The sequence below is a fragment of the Ictidomys tridecemlineatus genome, chromosome 3, assembly GCF_052094955.1.
Source record: "Ictidomys tridecemlineatus isolate mIctTri1 chromosome 3, mIctTri1.hap1, whole genome shotgun sequence".
Classification (NCBI taxonomy): domain Eukaryota; kingdom Metazoa; phylum Chordata; class Mammalia; order Rodentia; family Sciuridae; genus Ictidomys; species Ictidomys tridecemlineatus.
In genome coordinates this window covers 54,140,203-54,159,840 of record NC_135479.1, presented here as the reverse complement: position 1 = coordinate 54,159,840, position 19,638 = coordinate 54,140,203, and the positions used below count along the sequence as shown (strand labels likewise).

At 46.8% G+C, this 19,638-nt stretch overlaps 1 protein-coding gene across 2 annotated transcripts in view; it reads left to right on the top strand.

Moving 5' to 3' along the window:
* Positions 1–836: 836 nt before the first annotated feature.
* Positions 837–19,638, top strand: part of Gas7 (growth arrest specific 7) — a 226,809-nt gene continuing 208,007 nt past the window's right edge. The window contains exon 1 of one of the 2 annotated variants that reach the window (XM_078042884.1): positions 837–1,480. In XM_078042884.1, the coding sequence (XP_077899010.1) occupies positions 1,347–1,480 (134 nt within the window). In that variant the 5' untranslated portion in view covers positions 837–1,346. The remainder of the gene's footprint in view (positions 1,481–19,638) is intronic. The other variant, XM_078042882.1, reaches the window with a different exon arrangement.

Here is a 19,638-nt window from a genome sequence, read left to right as displayed (position 1 = left end):
CAGATATAAAAGCACGCAGCAATTTACAGTTTAGGAAATATATTTTATTTTTCCATATAGAGTAAGCTAGCAAGAAACCAACCTTTCTTCCTCCTCTGTGGTCCAAGGTCAATTCTGTTCAGCACCTGAGGTCCAGGAATCCCTTGAGAGCAGGAACTTTTCCAAATGATGTCTGTAGTACCTTACACATTGCACGGGACATGACAGTTTCCTAACTAGGATTTGTTGACTGACCAAATGAGTGTCGCCTCATCAGTTGGCAGGTCTAGATTCCCGCAGCGCTGTACCCGGAACTGGCCTTCATTTGCATGGAAAGCTAAGGGCACTGGTTCTCTCACCTTTCGCCCTTCTTTCGTTTATCCCATTGACCCGATTCCAATTCTACCAATTCCGACTCCATCTCCCTCTCCTCCCAGCCTCTTCCCTCCAATACGACACGGTGCCTCCCGGCATCTCCGCTCAGGCGCCAGGGTTCAAACCTGTCTTTCACCCATTGTTCAGTTTCTGGTGAGTCCAGTTCAACCCCAGGTTCAACCACTACAATGACGGTCACAAACACGTTCCTCCACAGACACCTTGATGGCAGAGCGCGTCGGTCCGCCACCCAGCACCAGGCCTGCGAAACAGGCACGGAGGGGCGTTTCCCTCCCAGAGGCACTGGGTGGCGGGGGCATGCGTGGGAGCCCCTCTCCCCAGTGACTTGGCCCCTCCGCGAGCTGGCGCCCAGCCCTCGGCGGGCGTGGCCGCCCTGGCCCAGCCCCCGTCCCGCCCCCCGTCATCTCCCAGAGAGTCCCCGCCCGGCCACCCGGCCGCCAGCCCCTCTCCACGTCCGCCCGGCCCCTCCCTCCCTCGCTCGCCGCCGAGTCCCGCGGAGGGGGGATGCTCCGGGTCCCACCTCCCCAGGGAGCTGCGCATCTCGGCGCACCAGGGCGGCCCTGGCTCCGGCCGGCCCTGGCGGCGACAGCCCGCGTTCCGCGTCCCCGGGAAGTTGTCTCCGGAGCCCGGGGCCCCTGGGTCTCCTCCCCCTGAGCCCCGCCCCCTCGCCCGGAGCTGGGATCTGCAAGCTGCCCGGCCCGGGGGCGTCGCCGCTCGCTCGGCGAAGCCAGCGAGTGTCTGCTTCTCTGCGCGGATCGCGCGTCCCCTGCCTGACCGCGGACCCCCGCGCACCCCCGACACGGCGCGCGCTCAGAGCGCGGGAGCCCGGGGCTCCGGGCGCCTGGGATCCCGCGGAGCCGCTGCCCAGCCCGCGGGGCTCGGCAGGGATGCAGTCTGCGCTGTGAGCCCGGGCGCCAAGGCCATGTCCGGCACCCGCTGCCGGACCCTTTACCCCTTCTCCGGGGAGCGGCATGGCCAGGGGCTCCGCTTCGCCGCGGGCGAGCTTATCACGCTGCTCCAAGTCCCGGACGGAGGCTGGTGGGAAGGCGAGAAGGAGGACGGGCTCCGCGGCTGGTTCCCGGCAAGCTACGTGCAGTTGCTGGAGGTAAGGGGAGAGGGCCAGGGTGGAAATACCCCCGGCTGCGGTCCCTCGGGTGCTGGAATACCTGTTGACCACAGCGGGGATCTGCTGCTGTCCCTGTAGAGGGACGCCCCAGGGGCAGATCTGCTCAACCGACCGACCTGCAACTCCGCGTTTCTGGGGGCGGAGAAGGCAGCGCGCACCCCTGCCGGCGTGGGCATCGCGAGCTCCACCGGAGCGCTCCCCTGCGCCGGGCCTCCGGAGCCCATTGGCCGCTCCGAAGAAGCTAGAACTTGTTGCCTGTGCGAGTTCTGGAACAGGCGGGCGCGGTGCCGGCGGTGGCAGGGCCCGCCTAAGGGCTGCACAGACCTGGTGGTCTTGGGAAGACACAGGGAGAACCCGGGGTTCTGAGAAGTAGCCCGGCTTGTCCACCCTGGATCCCGGAGCCCGCTGACCCGTGGACACAGTTGTGCTGTCCCGGGTCAGACTGCCTGGCCGCCTCTGGGCCGTCCACTTGCTGGTCCGCGGAGCTTTACTGGCCACCAGTGGGAGCCTCATCCATCCGCGGTCTTATTTCAGGGGTGCGGCAGCCCCCAGCCAGAGCCCCCTCCACTGGTCTCAGAACCTGAAAGTGCTGTTTCCTGGGGTTCTGGCTTGGCCCCAGGGCTACCCAGGACCTGCTGAGCAGAGTCAGCTGGCTGTTTATTGTCTGGGTGACAATTGGGAGGCCTCACTGTTCTGCAGTCACTGAGATCATGGTCAGTGATTACTGAGATCAGGGCCTGAGTGAGTGAAATCCAAAGTTTCTGAAGTCCCCTGTGTGTGTGTGTGTGTGTGTGTGTGTGTGTGTGTGTGTGTGTGTGTGTTGGGGGGGGGGAGTGTGACTTTACAGGACACCCCCTTTTCTAAAAGGCTGCCTGACCCCAGGACAAATTAATGCTCTAAAGACAAAATTAATGTTCACCCCCAATTATGTTTAAGTGTCAGTAAACATTCATATGACCGATCTTCCCCTCTCATGGAGATTGTATTTATTTATGCTTTTTTACCCTCGACCTACTTCATAAAGAACAAAGTAGCAAATTTTAAATGAAAATGACCCATTCAACTCATGGCCTGGAGGGGTAGGGGGAGAAAGGGATAGAGGTGGTTATAGAGGGAGACTGCCTGAGTATTATTCTGTGGCAACATTATCAAAAATAATACCTGGCCACCTAAAGGCACATTGTATTTCTCTCAGGTCCAGAAGAGAACAACAAACTCTCTCCCAAATGGATTAGTACCATCTGAGCAAAGTTTAGGGGCTATTTCTGCTGCAGTCTGGAATGAGCTTTCCTGGCTGTTAGCAAGAGTATATTTGGGAACTCTGGGTTCTATGTTTGGAGTACCTGTAGGGTAAGGGAGGCACAGGTGTGTGGCTTTGATTTTCCTAGTTCTTTCCTGACATTCAGATGTACAAGAAACAGATCATACTGCTTTTGACGGGAAGATCCAGAGCCTCTTGATTGTAGCTCCGGAGCCCCAGGAGAGACGCATATTTTGGGAGTTGTTCTGATGGCCACATTTTCTCAGGAAATACTGATGTGGAAATTTGGCTATAGTGGATGTCTGTCCGGTAAGGAGTGTCCCTGGCTGGACTCAGTCAGCTGTTTTGGGTGGGGGCAAAGCTTAGTGGGTGTTAGTAAGAACCAAGTGACTCTGCTCTTCCTTGGGAGAGGAAGAGAGGAAGGACCAGACCCAGGGGACAAAGCAAAATTATCAGATGGGACAGACTTGTTGTGTGACAGTCACGTCCCCTGGCATTTATAATAGGAAATCTCTGATGTAGAAAGATTTGTCAGACCACTCCCAGCGAGTGACCTGCTGTAGAAGTGCTCATGTATGTTTGAGGCCACTGAGAGAGGGACTTTGGTTTGTTGAGCACCTACTAGGCACTGGGTGTGGTATGTACATGATCACTAGTTCCCCTGCTCAGGGGAGGAAGAGTCTAGCTCTATGTGGAAAAGGGCAAGTGCAGCCCCCAAGGTCAACATGCTGTCACAGCATCCCTAAGGGGAGGCTTAAATGTTAGGGCTAAGAGAGAGGGATGGCTAAAGTATGGAATGGGTCTTTCTTCAGGGTTAAAGCTGATGCAGTTGCAACAGGAAGAATCGTGGATCAAACTCTGTGTCTGGGGACCTCCTGCATGAGCAAGCTGGACCACAAGGCTGAGGATTAGTAGAAATAGAAGATAATGCAAGTAGAGTCCATTGGAATGATTCAAATCCTAAAAGTCCTGTGATGTCAGACAGGGGGTACCTGACGCTGAGCTCACTGGGGGAATGAAGTCTGGCTTTACATCTCCTCACGGAGGTCGGGAAGGCTATTGGGGGTAGGGATGCATGCTGGGTCCACAGCTGAGAAAGGCCTCTCCAGGGTCCCCTCCACTCCATCGTGACTCTCGCCCTATGATGGAAAGTACGACACCAGAAAGGCCCATCTTGCTGGAGACGTGTAAGGCACTGACTGGGATGTGTGCAAGATGGATACTCACTGAGGATTTCTTCCTTGTTTGGGTGAAGAAAGGGGAAGTGAGAGGCCCTGGCTTTGCAAGAAGCCTACACTGTGGAGAGGAGTTGGGAGCTGATCTGAGAGGATTGCTAGATCTGCTTCTGGTGGTCAGCCAACTCCGGGAAGGAGGCCAGGGTGGTGGAGGACCTGGTTACTGTGCAAATCTCTTTGGTCAGGACTCAAAGAAAGTGGCAAAGTGGTCAGCACACCCAGGCTTCCAGAGGATTCCAGGAATATCTTAGCCCAAGCAGAGAAGCGTGGAAGGGCTCTGGTAGGCTCAAGGACTCTGGCCATTAGAGTCCTGGCTACTCAGGGTGTGGTGCAAAGAGGAATGAGGCCTGTATGAGTCAGGTTTCCATTACTGGGATGAAACACCTGAGATGGGCAACTTTAAAGTAGGAAAGGTGGGCTGGGGATGTGGCTCAAGCGGTAGCATGCTCTCCTGGCATGCGTGAGGCCCGGGTTTGATCCTCAGCACCACATACAAACAAAGATGTTGTGTCTGCCAATAACTGAAAAATGAATATTAAAATTCTCTCTCTCACACTCTCTCTTTAAAAAAATAAAAATAAATAAAGTAGGAAAGGTATATTTTGGCTCACATTTTTAGGGTTTTCAGTCCCTGTTTGGTCAAGCCCATGGCTTTGGGGCCTGTGGTGAGGTAGAATATAATGGTGGGGAGTATGTGATGAAGCTGTTCAGCTCGTGGTGCATGCTGGGAAGCAAAGAGAAAAAGAGACAGGAAGAGGCCAGGGTCCCAAGAGCCCCTTCAAAGCCACCTTCCCAATGACCTAACTTCCTCCAATTAGGCCCCACCTCCTACTAAAGGCTTAACCACCTCCCAGTGGTGCCTTGGGCACAAGTGAACCTCTGATGTATGGGCCTTTGGTGGACATGTAAGTTCTTCAGCGTGAGGAGATGTAAACCCAGATGGCAGATTGGAGCTGTATAAAGAAAATGAAGAAATGGGAGTTCATAACCCACTTGAATCTAATGTATGAAATATCATATGTCAAGAGCTTTGTAATGTTTTGAACAACCAATAAAAAAAAAGAAAAAAAAGAAAATGAAGAACACAGCAAAGGGTAATTATGTGGATAAATAGTCATATATAAAGAGTTCCAACATTTTTTCTTTGAAATATTGACTATTTATTTATTTTTTTCTGTACTGGGGAGTTGAACCCAGTGGTGCTATACCACCAAGCTATATCCCCAGACCTTTTAAATTTTATTAATTTTTAGACAGGATCTCCCTTAGTTGCCAAGACTGGCTTTGAACTTGGGATCCTCCTGCCTCAGCCTCCTGAGTTTCTGGGGTTACAGGTGTGCACCACTGTATCTGTCTGGGGGACATTAAAGATCCTACCAGCCAAGACCTGCAGCCGGCTATGGAACGTCAAGGTCCTTAGTTAAGAGCAACTACAGGAATCTTTCCTGGGAGTGTCTTTAGTCATGGAGAGGGAGAAGGGTAGAGCAGTCTTCTAATAACCTGGTAGGGCCATGGTAGAGGAGGAGCTGGTCTTGTGAAAGAGACCTGCATCCAGGGCCAGGAGGCTGTGGAGTGTGATCTGCCAGCTCCAAGACAGGCCCCAGATCATGCCCACAGACCTGGGGCCCCGGTGTGTGGGAGATTTCCACCAGTCCTGCAAGATGCATCAACCAGCTCCTGGAGGAACCGGGAAGAGGAGGGAGGCCGAATCTCCATCCTAGGGAAGACCTGGAGAGTCTGACATGGGATCAGAACAGGTGCTGTGGCTGGTCATGTCCAGTGGTTATAGGGCCAAATGGGGCCCAGGAGTTCCTCGGAGCCTGCTCTCACTTGAACTGGAGAGAAGAAATCAGGGACCTCGAAGATGCCATAACACATCTGCAAAAACTCACAGAGCTTTTGGGAAATAATTTTGGATGGGTAATAAGATTGGAATGCAAATACAACAGAACTTTTCTTTAAGTAGGTGCTGTTGTTAGAATCCATGGTCTAGCTGGAAGGCCTAGATCTCAGGGGCACTGCTGTGGTTTGAACGTGATGTGAGTTTATTCTCTCTCTCTCTCTTTCTTTTTCTGGTGCTGGGGTTCAAACCCAGTCCTTGAACATGCTAGGCAAGTTTTCTATCACTGAGCTACACCCCAGTTCAAAAGCCAGCCTCAACAAAAGTATGGCATTAAGCAACTTATTGAGACCCTGTATCTAAATAGAATACAAAATAGGGCTGGGGATGTGGCTCAGTGGTCGAGTGTCCCTGAGTTCAATCCCACTATCAAAAAAAAAAAAAAAAAAGAAAGAAAGAAAGAAAGAAAGAAAGAAAGAAAGAAAGAAAGAAAGAAAGAAAGAAAGAGAAATTTAAAAAAATGTCTGAGTCTGCAAGTTTAAGTACTTGCTCTTTTTCTGTTCTGCCTTCTGCCATGGGATGACAGAGCAAGACCTTCAGCAGATACCAGCACCTTTGGACTTCCTAGCCTCTAGGACTGTAAGAAATAAATTTCTTTAACAAATTACCCAATCTTTGGTATTCTGTCAGAGAAACACAAAAGGGACTCACAGACTATAACACTGTTTGCAAATGCAACTAGGAGGGTTGCAGGAGGTCACCCTTGAAATCTTGTCTCTTCCTCACCACCTTCCATTCTCCCACTTTTGGTTCATGTGCTGCAGGAGTTTACAGAGAATGATCACTGGTGACAGTTGACTGTGCTATAGACAATTAAGGAATGATTTTTATCTAGTGCTAGGCAACAAGCTACCTCTGAATATCTCACACAGTTCTGTGAGGCGGCAGGGCTTGGCCGGGTAGTTCTTCCACTGGTCTGTTTGATGTCTCTCATGAAGTTGCAGTCGAATGGGGGTTGGAACTGAATACCAAAGTGGATTGTTTTTTTTTTTTTTTTTTAGGAATTGAATGAACCAAGGCTTCATACATGCTAGACAAATACTCTACCACCCTTTTCTTCTTTTTTCTTTCTTTCTTTTTTTTTTTTTTTTTTTTACTTTTTTCTTTTGAGACAGGTTCTTGCTAAGTTCCTGTGGCTGGCCTTGAACTTGTCTTGGCCTCCTGAGTAGCTGGGATTACAAAGTGTGTGACACCACCCCCAACAAAGTGGCATCTTTGCTCACCTGTCTGGAACCTTAGTGTCCTTCCATGTGGCCTCTCCCTCCATGTGGAGTCTCCTTCTCCAAGCCTTTCCACATAGCTCTTCTCTTCTGTGGGGTAGTTGGAGTTCTTTCTTGGCTGACTCCCCAAAACACAAAGACCCAGCCTGACAGGCTTCCTTAAGGCTTAGGCTAAGGCTTGGTACATCATTTCTGTCAATCACATATTGATTAAGTGAGTCACAGGAGCAGTCCAGAGGCAGAGTGGGGAGGAGGTGGATACAGGTGCGGATACAAAGAATGTGTGGTTTGTTGAGGGCTGTTTTGAAGACTAGTTGTCTCAGAGGGGTAGGGAGGACACACAGGGACCAATGATCCTTTAGAGGGGAGGCAGCAAGAGCAGGCCAGGCTGAGGAGAGAGGGAGTTCCCCAGATGGGGGTAAGGTGCAGGAGACCTGGGCAGTTCTGCTTGGAGATTCTCTTTTGCATCTTAGGGAATTTTTTTGCTTTTTTTTTTTTTTAATTTAGCATCAGAGGGGGTTCAGATTAGGGGTGTAGCTGAGTGGCAGAGCACTTGCTAAGCATGCACAAGACCTGGTTTTGATTCCCAGCACAGAAAAACAATAATTCCCAACCAAGACTCCAGTGGTTTCTTTTTAGAGGCCACGTGATAAATGATGCAGCTGGAGTTTGAAATCATATTTGCCTGTCCCTAAAGCCTGGGCCTGTGTCCCTAAACCATTACCATTCCAGCCTGGTTTTGGCAGGCCTGCGATCTGAGAATTAATAATCATAGTATATCTGAGCTCCCTGATGTTAAGTAGATGCTCACGATGGTACACACTTTGATTTTAATAAAGAATCTTTTTTATTTCCTTCCTATAAAATAAAAATCACCTAAAATGGGTGTGACCTTGACCTTCACACCAGTGGGTTTTATGTAGTCATGGACTTTGTCCATAAAAGGTATATTAGGGCTCGTGGCTCCCCAGGTATGTAATTGGGACAGAAATGATGCCATCTTCACTGAGCCATCCTGCCCTTTGACTTGGGGTCTGGGGCCTGCATCTGTAACTCCTGCAGTTGGAATATCTACCTTTGACCATACTCTGTCTGCCTCTGCCCAGCAAGAGCCACCCCCACGTCCACGCTCTGTGCTTGCTTGGTCAAGTGGCCACTCCACAGGATTTTTTAAAAGCAGTGGGCAGGGATTCTGGATTCTGTGGACTCAGGGCATCTTCACAAAAGTTCCCTTAGCAACAGGTCTGCAGGAATCCCTGACATCTCTTAACCACAAAGTGAATCCCCGACATCTATTTCCACCTAGATACATGAGCGAGGGGCTGGCCACCTGCTATTCTCAACCTGAATAGGCCCAGTTTGTATTTGACGGCTCCGTAGACCAGGTCTCTGAACATGGTGCTGGTGAAAGGAAATGTTTGGGAAACCAGGAGGTCTTGCATGCATAGAAAGGATCATGCCTATTATCAGGCCACATCAGGGGACATTGTTCTTACAGCTTGCGCTCTCGTTACTCAGAGCAGCAAGGCAATATATGACAAGCTGTCTGACACAGTTGTCAGGAGTGAGCCCCCTGGACTTAATTGCAAAATGTATAGATTCCTCTCTCCCTGCAGTAGCAAGGCTGCTGGGGTGGTGTTTGCACCTCTGGAGAGAAGTAGAAACGGTGGCTAGCAGGTGTGTCTGGCTTTTCCTTTGGCAGACCAGAGCGTGGAGTGACATGGTGAAGGCTTAGTTGTGATAGTGTATGAATTGTGGGAAATTCATGTGGTGTGTGTATGTGTGTGCGCACGCGCGCGTGCACGCTCACGCTGCAGATTGAATCCAGCTCCTCACACCTGCGAACTAAGCTCACACTCTATCATGGAGCTCCATCCCCAGCCCAAATGTGAGTCATAAGAGACTCTACCTACTTCCTCCTATCACATTGGGTATTTCCTCTGTCTGCCATCTGATAGATTAATTTTATTTTATTTTTAAAATGATATATGCACACATATATATGTATGCACACATGTGTATGGTAAAATATATATATATATATATATATTTTATTAAGTGCTAGGGATGGAACCCAGGGTATGAATTTGCTTTGTGAGTATGGCTTCCTGGTTCACTACATCTACTTCTCAAGCTACACACACGGTATCCCGATTCACTTCCCAGGTACTCACATTTCACACGTCAAAATTAAGCTCCTAATCGGTTCTCTCTTCACTGCCTTTCTACCTTCAACTTCCAAACCTTACTGTCACCGCCCTCTATCTACCCAGTCACCTGACACTTCCCCTTTTGTCTGTCCTCTCCTATTTATTAGCTAATCTTGTTCCCTTCTCATAGAAGCATTCTCAAAGCCTTCTTCTCCTTCTTAACTTGGTTGGCAAACCTTTGCTGAAGAAGGCCAGGAAACATTTGAGGCTTTGCGATCCAAGAAGCAAAATCGAGTTAAAGCTGCCTCCTTGGGATTTGCAGTGCGCCAGAGGTAGTGAGAGGTGGGGGAGGGTGCCCCATATGTGCTCTGTCACAAATGACTTGAGTCTGCTGCTGTAGTGCAAAAGCTGCCTTAGATAATCCAAAAACCAGTGAGCACACTTGTGTTCTGTTAAAACTTTATTTCGATTTTTTTTTTAATTTTGTTTTCAGTGATGGTGTGTTAGTGAGTTTTCCGCTACTGCGACAAAATACCTGAGAAAAATAAAGAAAATTTTCTTTTGGCTCCTGGTTTCAGAGATTTCAGTCCATGGTTGGTTGGCCCCATTGCTTTTAGGCCTCTGGAAAAGCAGAAACATCATGGTGGAAGTGGGTGGTGGAGGAAAGCTGCTTAGCTTATGGCAGCCAGAAAGCAGAGGCTGGGGGTGGGGATGTCTGGGGATTAGATATCCCCTTCCAGGGAATAACCTTTATGATCTGGGTTTTCCAACGAGGCCTTGTGTCCATTACCTCCCAATAGTCCATTCCATTATGAACACGTTGATGACTTAATCCATTGATGATATCAAGATCTCATGATCTAATCATTTCCCAAAGCCCCACCATTGAACAATGTTGCTTTGAATACCAAACCTTCAACCCATGAGCCTTTGGGATACATTTAAAATCAAAACCACAACAGGTGGGTCTCACGATGTTGCCTAGGCTGTCCTCAGACTCCTGATCCTACTACCCCAGCCTCCCGTCGCTGGGATTACAGGTGTGTGGCTATTTGGATCTTAAGTATCTCCCAGACATCCATATGGTAAAGGGTTTGGCCTTAGCTTGGCAGTAGTGGAAGGTAGTGGAACCTTTACGATATGGGGCCTAAGGAAAGAGCTTTGGGTCATTGGGGAGACACCCTAAAAGAGATGGTGAGACCCCAGTGTCTTCCTCGTCCCTTTCACTTCCCAGCCACGAGATGAGCGGTTTCGCTTCATGATGGCCTGTGAGCATTGCTGGAAGTGCTGCAGGTAAGACAGGGACCAGCACAGGAAAGAAGCAAGCTCACCTCCTAGTTCTAGTTGTAGAGATGATAAGTTAGCCCAAAGTTAGATCATTTCAAAGCTCCATAGGGCCAATAAAAACAGGGTGCCGTGACAGAGTAGGGGTGGGGTGGCAGTGGTGGGGGTTCCAATGAGGCCGTCATTGGTGTTCTAAGGGACCTGAAAGACGCAAGGCCACCAGCCATGTGGGTGTTGGGCAGACAGTAACTCAAGGCAGAGGAGACTGCAAATGCCTATAACCTGGAGTTAGCCAGTGTGTTTGAGATATTCTGGAGAACCAGAATATTCCGGGTGAGCAAGAGAGGCTGGGGATGTGATGGAAAGAGAGAGACGGGTAGCAGCCACAGCCTAGGAGTTGGATGGTTTCCTGTGTGCAGTGGGAGAGCCACTGATTGGATGATGGAAGGGGAAGGAATGTTCTGGTTTGCTTTAGAAATTTATCTAGACCTTACAGACCTTCAAAGAGGGCAGGATAGGAAACAAGGGGATCGGTCAGGAAGCTGGGAGTGGGGTAGTGAAGTGGGATGGGTTTGGAATGTACTTTGCAGGAGGAGCCCATAGGTCTCCCTGGCAAATTGCCCTGGATGGGCCTCTGAGGATCTTACCTCTTGCAGGTCAGTTACAATACACTGTCCCTATTTTTTCCCCCTATAAATCCTTCATTCTCCTACTGGAGACCTCTTAAAGAATAAGGTAAAAAGCAAATAAAAATTGAGGGAAAAACTTAATGTCACCTAATGCGGAAAATGCTTTTATAAGTTTTGGGGTACTGGGGATGGAACCCAGGGGCATTCTACTGCTGAGCTGCATCCCTGGCCCATTTTATTATTTTTTTTTATTAAAAAAAATTAAAACACACACACACACACACACTCACACATACACTTGGGATTGAACCTAGGGGTGATTTACCACTGAACCTCATCTCCAGCTCTTTTTATTTTTTATTTTGTTACAGGGTCTTACTAAGTTGCTGAGGCTGGCCTTGAACTGGGCAATCCTCCTGTCTCAGCCTCCTGAGCCTCTGGGATTACAGGTTTGCACTACCATGCCTGGCACTATATTTTATTTTGAGATAGAGTTTCCTTAACCTGCTGAGGCTGGCTTGGAAATTGTGACTCTTCTGCCTCAGCTTCCTGAGTTGCTGGGGTTGTAGGCATTCACCAGCACTCCTGGCTACAAGTGTTTTTTTATTTTTTTAACCCAGAAAAAAAAAAAGAGAGAAACACATTGGAATGGGAATAGACAAAGCATTTGGATAGGCACTTTATCATAAAAGACATACAAAGTCTAAAACATTTTCTTTCTTACTGGTACTCAAAGAACTGCAAATTCAATTTTTAAAAAACTATACCAAGAAAGGAAGGAAAGAAGGCTATTGGCAGGGTGTAGAAAAATGATTTTATGTTACTTAAAAACATTAACAATGTACAAACCCTCTGACCCAGCTATTTCACTCCTGGGAATTTAGACTTAGGAAGCATCTGATAGGGTAACCTGCAAGCATCAAAGTACTTGATGCGGTACATTTCTCATAATGCAAGAGAGGCCACAACCTAAGTGTCCACAGGAAGAACTGGTTAAAATCGGGTTCACCTGTGCCTAGCACAAGCCCAGACATAAAGAAGGGCTCAAGAACTAGCTTGTAGAAGCTGTGTTTTAGAAATAAAAAATGTTGCTCAATGATGCTACATATTTTCATAGACTTAGCAATATTTTTGACTTTTTTACTATGAGACAAAAAGAAATGGTGTGGTCCAGAAATGAATTGCTTTTTAAAAGCAAGGACTGCCTGGCGCATGCCTCTAATGCTAGCTACTTTGGAGCCTGAGGCAAGAAGATTGCAAGTTCAAGGACAGCCTCAGCAACTTAGTGAGAACTTGTCTCAAAATAAAAAATAAGAATGGCTAGGAATAAGCTCAGTGGTAGAGTGCTTGCCTAGCATATATGAGGTCCTGGATTTCATCTGTAAAATGGGGGGTGGGGGTGGGGATAGGGAGAATGAAGAACAGGGACTCTGTGTGCTGCAGATTCCCTAATATCCATTCATGGAAATAACAGGTGGAAGGAATACATACTGGCCCCAGGCCCCATTCTTTAAAATATCCCCATTAACAGCAAATCTTTGTCTTTTGAGGAATAGATTTGACTTTTTTGGAAACAGCCAAAATTTGTCTGAAGCCAAGTCTGGTGTGTCTATGCATGTAACTGTCTGTCACCTTGTTGCAGAAAGGATCTTAGACACCTTACCAAAAAACCATATGGTACAATAAGATAAAAGCATAAATACGTGAGGAAATCTCTGGAGAGGAGAAAATAAGGGAAAGGAAAACTAAGATGATTGCTGAGAGTGAAGTTTGATAAGTGAAGAGGTTAACCAAGTGGAATGGTGCTGTTCAGGGGCTACAGAAGAGGTCTGACCCTCAAGAAATGTTACATGTGAACACTTTTCAGCAAAGAGTAACAAATGGTCCAAAAATGGCTACAATTTTCCAACAGTCAGGATGGGTTAGGATGTGCTGATATAACAAAACAACTCCAAAATCTCAGCAGTTAAAACAACATAGGTTTGCTTCTTGCTCTTAGTACAAGTCAGTTGGGAGTTGGTATTAGAGTTTGAAGATCCTCCAGGCCCCAGGATGATGGAGCAACCACTATCTGGAATCTCTCTAGAGTCTTAAACAGCAAGTGGTTCTTAAAGTTTTTGCTTGACACTGACACATGACACTTGTGCTCATTTCATTGTCTAAGAGCACAGCCATATCTTACTTCCAGATGGTGGGAAGATAACAGATGTACCATGTGCCTAGAAAGAGAAAAGCAGCAACTTGAATCTACATGGGTGACTCTGATGACCATCTCATGTGCATTTAATCAGGGGATGCCTTAGTTCTGGTCTTGTTTTCAGTTTTAACATTTTATCATCCCACTACACTGATGCTTCTTAAACTGAATTATCAAATTGCTTCTAGAGGAAGGCTTCTTACAATGAATTCTCTATAGATATTTTTGGATACAAATTCTGACTCAGTAGGTCTAGGATGGGGCCCAGGGTTCTGCATGCCTGACCAGCTTTCTTAAGTTATTGATACAACAAGAAGTCAGACTACAGTGTGGACCTCAGCAGGTGTCCCTAGGTCCTGAGAAGATGGTTAGCTCTTATTATTTTTTTCAAATCAATTTTGTTAGGCTTAGAAAATGATATCCCAAAGTGTGGTGCTTTGGAATGCTGAGTATTTTGAGCTAAAGGAGAACCAAGGTCTCTCCCATCTTCTCCCCACCCCTCCCCACCCCAATGTCCCACCCTTTTCCCTTCTAAAGCACAGGAAGGGGCTTTATGATCTACCTGAAGGCCAGATTCTCCAGATTAGAGAGAATGACTAGAGTTGATGCCATACCTACAGTCCAGGTGAACTCTGTCACGGGATTGGGCTCATTCATCTTCTCGAAAAATAATTTACTCATTATCTAAAATTACCTACAGCTTTCACTTCCTTCTTCCCTATGAAGAAGATTACTCAAGTTTCAACCATCTGGCCCTTTTTCAAGTATGATTTTCTGTGCATTTGTACATTAATATATTTGGATGTCTTTTCTCCTGTTGGTCTGTGTACCGTTGGTTTGTTTCACAGACTTGAATTATCCAACATTTATGGGGTCAAAAGGAAGTTGCTTTTGCCCCCTCCATCTCCCTCTCTCCCACAAGCTATCCCAGCATCTACTATCCTGCTGGGCATTCTAGTAGATACTTGATCTGTACTTTTTGAACAAATGGGATCATTTCCTGATTCCAGACTCCCCAAGACATTTTTTATGTATTTTTTTTAATTGAGCATCTACTACGTGCTGAGAAGATACAGCTAAGACATGGAGCTGAGGTTAAACAGTTAAGGGCTTCTTTGGGGAGCCTTTGGGGACTGTCCCCTCCAGGATGACTCTGGCAGGCAACCTCTTTTAAGAGACTTCAGGTTCACATTATTCTGTTGAAAGGAAAGACTTTTCAGCCATTGGACATTCTTGTTCTTTCTCTGACACTTCCATGTCTCCTCCCTCCTCATTTGCTTGTCAGAAGACAGCTCCAGGGCTAGTCAACGAAAAAACTAATAAGTTGTAAAAATTCTTTAGAAATGCTATTTTTAAAAATCCTACAGAGAGGAGTCCTTGTCCTAATTTAATCATGTGAGAGGATCCTTATTTTAGCAGTGGTTCATGGAAGAGAGTCGTGGAGGCATTTGTTTTTGATTTGTAATATAATTCAGAAATGGGAATAGGAAAACTTAATTTTGAATTTAGTTCGAGTCTACTGTTCTCATTTAGCAAGTGTTTTATTGATAAATAGCTACAAACATTTTTTTTTTTTTTGGTGCATGGAGGAAAAAATACACAATCATGTTGAGTAGTTGAAAATTAAGGGCATGCGCAAAACAAAATCTCATCCAGTACTCAGACTGATGTTTTCTTATTATAAAAAGAGGGATTCGGGGTCTGGATACTGGGGGCTTGGTTTCTGGTATGGGCACATCAGAACCTACCTGCACGGTACTATGAATGGCATTAGCCTGGGGTTTCTCCAACATTTATGTGCCTGCAAACAGCAGGGGCTCTTGTGCAAAGGTAGGTGGTGATTTAGTAGGTTTGAGGTGGAGTTCAAATCTGAAGGGCAAAGCACCTTTCTACAGGCATGTAGCACAGAACACTTCTTTTTTTAGTCTTGAGGATTGAACTGAGCTACCTCCCCAGCCCCACCCCTGATTTTTTATTTTGAGACAGGGTCTTGCTGAGTCTTACTGGGTCTTACTAGGCTGGCCTCAAGCTTGCAATCTTATCTCAGTCTTCTGAACTTCTGGGATTACAGGTGTGTACCACTATGCCCGGTGCCGCCAAGCACTCTACCACTGAGCCAAATGTCAGCCCAGCATAGAACACTTCTGTGACTACAGGTGAGGCCACACACCAAGCAGATCTCCACGGAAACCTGCTGGGTCTCCTAGGATCTGATTCAACCCTGACACGGTCTATGGAGAGTCAGGATGGGAGTTCAAAGGCTAAAATCTCCCCACAAAACCGCCCCCATTTCAGATGCCCAGTAGCGTCCCCTGGGCCTTGGCCTGTGCCTGGTTTTCATCTATACCACACTGAGACTCTGCATCTCTAACTAGTAGCCACTGGTCTTTGGGCCACAATTTGAGTGGCAAGGCATTTGGGTACTCCGAAGGGTCTTTAAAGTTAAATTCTGGAATTAGATTGGATTTAGGTGTTTTTGTTTTGTTTTTAATTTTTAAGTGGATTATATCAGGCTACCCAAGGTCATGGAAAGAACACAGGTTTTGGAATTGGATCTCTCTTTGAGCATATTTAACCTGAGGACGGAGATACGGTGGTGGCTGCTGTTCCTGTTTGTCCACCGGTGTCCCTTATCCCAGGGTGGAGGTGGGGCTCAGGAAGGCTTACTGGGGATGGGCCAGGAGCCTGGCTATGGAGAAAGTGCCGGATCTAGTCTGTGGCAAGGCTGCGGAGAGGGGGGTCCCCCCCAGGAGGAGAGCGGCCCAGGGTCTGGAGTCTGTATAAACCATGATGGTGGAACGAGAGCCGGGAATGGCCTGCCAGATACAGTGTTAGGAAAATCATCCAGTGGGGATGTGGCCTCCACATCTGAAGCAATTTATCAGTTCCTGCTGCATGCTTTGGGTGGTTAGGATTGTGGGCTGACATGTGAACCTGGCTGCTGCCCCCAGCAAGGACTGCTCAGAACACCGTCCAGGCGGGCGGAGCAGGATCTCCCCTGGTGTGGACAGCCACCAGAGTGTGGCTGCTCTGGCTTTGAACAGCTTAACCCCTGCTGCTTCTGCAACCTGAGGCAAGTTGCAGGATCTCTCTGAGTTTTATAGGGCTCCTGTGACACTTTATACACACCCCTGCAAACGGAGTTTACATGCCCACATGCTCTGGTGGCCATTCCAAGTTCAATGCTGAGAGCTTCCTTGAATTGGGACTTCTTCCAGTGCTAAAGCCAGAGATACCTTTTTCTGTGGCCCTTCTGAGGACACTATGCAAGACTAGGTCTTGGTGCAGCCTTGTGGCCAGGCACAGATCTTCGGTGCATCTCATCAAATGCAGATTGCATTTCTAATAAGCTCCCAGGGGGTGCTATTGATCCTGGGATAACACTTGGAACTGCAGGACTGTAGAGCACAGTAGGTCCGACTAGTTAAAGCAAGTGATGCTGTAGCTGTTGGCCGTTGTTAGTTTATTTGAAACTCCTGCTTAGTGGTACCCGTAGCTCAGCCCCCGGCTACTTTTACTTGCTTCTTAACCTGATGGACCTTTGGCTTCCTGGACTCCTGAAGAGGCTCTTCCTATAAGGACATAAAAGCTGTTTATTGGGAGAGGTGAAGTTCAAGAGGCTGTTATAGGTATCAGCTTTCCTTTTCATTCTTTTGCTTTTCCCTGGAGCAAAGGAAAGGTTTGTTCCAAGGAGCTGGATAGAAATTTCTTTTTTTTTTCCCCCAGTGCTAGGGATTGAACCCATGGTCTTGCACATACTAAGTAAGTGCTTTATCACAGAGCTACACCTCCATCCCCAAATTCTCTTTATAAAGTGCTGCTGTAGGGCCCGGATTCTAATCCTGAGCCACTATCCTGGTGCTCTCAAAGAGATGGTGTCACCAAACTAGTGACCCTTGTAACCCCTACCTGAAACTCTCAGGTCATTGCTGTCCTAGACTTAGCTTCTCTTCTGCTGTACGAGTTACTGCTGGGCCCTTCACAGGAGGCTGGGCCGGTTGATCTCCCCTGGTGATGTTCATTGATTCTCCAGAGTGATACTGCTGTGGTTTTTCTAGCGACTCTGGTCACAGAACTTTCCTGTTTAACTTTTCATAGCCCTTTTCAATGAGGTCCAAGTGTTTGGGACCTGAAGTGTTTGGGGCTTTAGAATATTTGCTTACGCACAGGGCAGTGTCTTGGGAATAGAACTCAAATACGAGCACAACATTCACTTGTTTCGTAGGCACGGTCTATCCATAGCCTGAAGGTAGTTTTATAGGATGTTTGCAGTGGGCCTGTGTTTTGATTGGACTTATCACATGACATTAGGTGTGGAATTTTCCAACTGAGCTATAACGTGGGTCTTAAAAAAATTCTTGAATTAGGTAGCCTTTTGGAGTTTGGATTTTTGGATGAGGGATGCTTAACTTTTAAAACATGCCTTAGCTTTTTTTTTTTTTTTACAAAGGCCTTCATTTTTTTTTTTTTTTTTAGCCATTTCGTTCCATGCATAATCTTATCAAAACCACGTGGAACTCCTAATCCTTGGATGTGGCTTTCTTTTCTCTTCTGTGTCTTCGCCAATTTCTTCTCTCTGAAATAGTCTTCCTCTGCATCCACTCTCTTACCTCCCTCCATTTCCTTTTTCCTTTGGACAGCTTTCTTGAGATAATGTATAATGCCTATATTATTGGAAGTGTAGACGTCAAGAGGTTTTGAACAAAGTGTTCATGGAATTGTGCAACTGTAGCCATGATTAATTTTAGAATGTTGTTATTACCTCCGAAAGAAGCTGGTACCCATTAACAGTCCCTCCCCATTCCTGCCCCCCAACCACACCAGCCTTTAGCAACCACTAACTCAGTAGCTGTCTCTATAGATTTCCTGTTCTGGAGATTTCATATAAACACGATTGTATAACATGTGGCTGTTTCGTGTCTGGCTTATTTCTCTTAGCTTAATGTCTTCAAGGTCTCTCCATGGGGTGGCATGTATTAGCACTTCATTTTTATATTTGCTTGGATAGGTATATCAATAGTTGATTTATCTATTTTTCAATAGGTGGATGGTTGGGTGGTTTCTCCTTTGGGTCAAATATTGCTCCTATTTTTATGTCTTTTTCTTTTCTCTATTTTTTGGGGGTCGGGGGAGGGAGGGATTCTGAGGATTGAACCCAGGGCTTTGGACATGCCAGGCAAGTGCTTTACCAGTGCGTAAACTAGTGGAGGCCAACTTTACCATGCCCTTTAATTGTATGTATGTATGTATGTATGTATGTATGTATCTATCTATCTGTTTATTTATTTTTGATACCAGGGGTTAAATCAGGGGTGCTAACCCCTGAGATTCATCCCCAGTCCTTTTTATTTTTATTTATTTATTTTTTAAATTTTGAGACAGGGTCTCCCTAAGTTGCTTAGGGCCTCACGAAGTTGCTGAGGCTGACTTTGAACTTGTGATCCTCCTGCTTTAGCCTCCCGAACTGCTGGGATTACAGGTGTGCAGCACCACGTGCCTGGTTTAATTTTACTTTTTTTGAAATAGAGTCTCACTAAGTTACCCAGGCTGGCTTCAAAATTAACAACCCTCTCCCACCTGCCAAAGTAGCTGGGATTACAGATGTGTACCGCGACACCACTGTGCAGTCTTTATGACTATTTTCCTATCAAGTTTTTGTGTTGGATCTATGTATTTCACTGTAATGAGTATATGCTTGCTGGATCATATGGTTCCTCTGTGTTAACAATTTAGAAAGCTATTGGAGTATTTTCTGAAGCACAGATAATATTTTTTTTTTTACAATTCTACCAGGAATGCGTGAGATTCCCAATTTTTAAAAATATTTTATTAGGTATTAACAGGCCTTTATTTATTTACATGTGGTGCTGGGAATCGAACCCAGTGCCTCACACATGCGAGACAAGCACTCTACCACTGAGCCACAACCCCAGCCCCCCCCCCCATTTCTTTATATCCTTGCCAACACTTGTTATTATCTGTCTTTTTAATTACAGCCACACTGGTGGATGTGAAGGAGTGTCTCACTGTGGTTTAGATAATTAATTATGTTGAGCCTCTTTTCACATGCTTATTGCCAGTGTATATACCTTCTTTGAGGAAGTATCTATTCAGAGCCTTTGCCCATTTTTGGCGGGTTATTTTATTTTATTTGCTATTGTCTTCTTTTATTTCCTTTCCAGCCAGATTAATTTTCTGAGGACATAGAGGAAAAAAATCACTTTTGCTTACTGTACTCTCACAGCACAGACTATGTCTTTG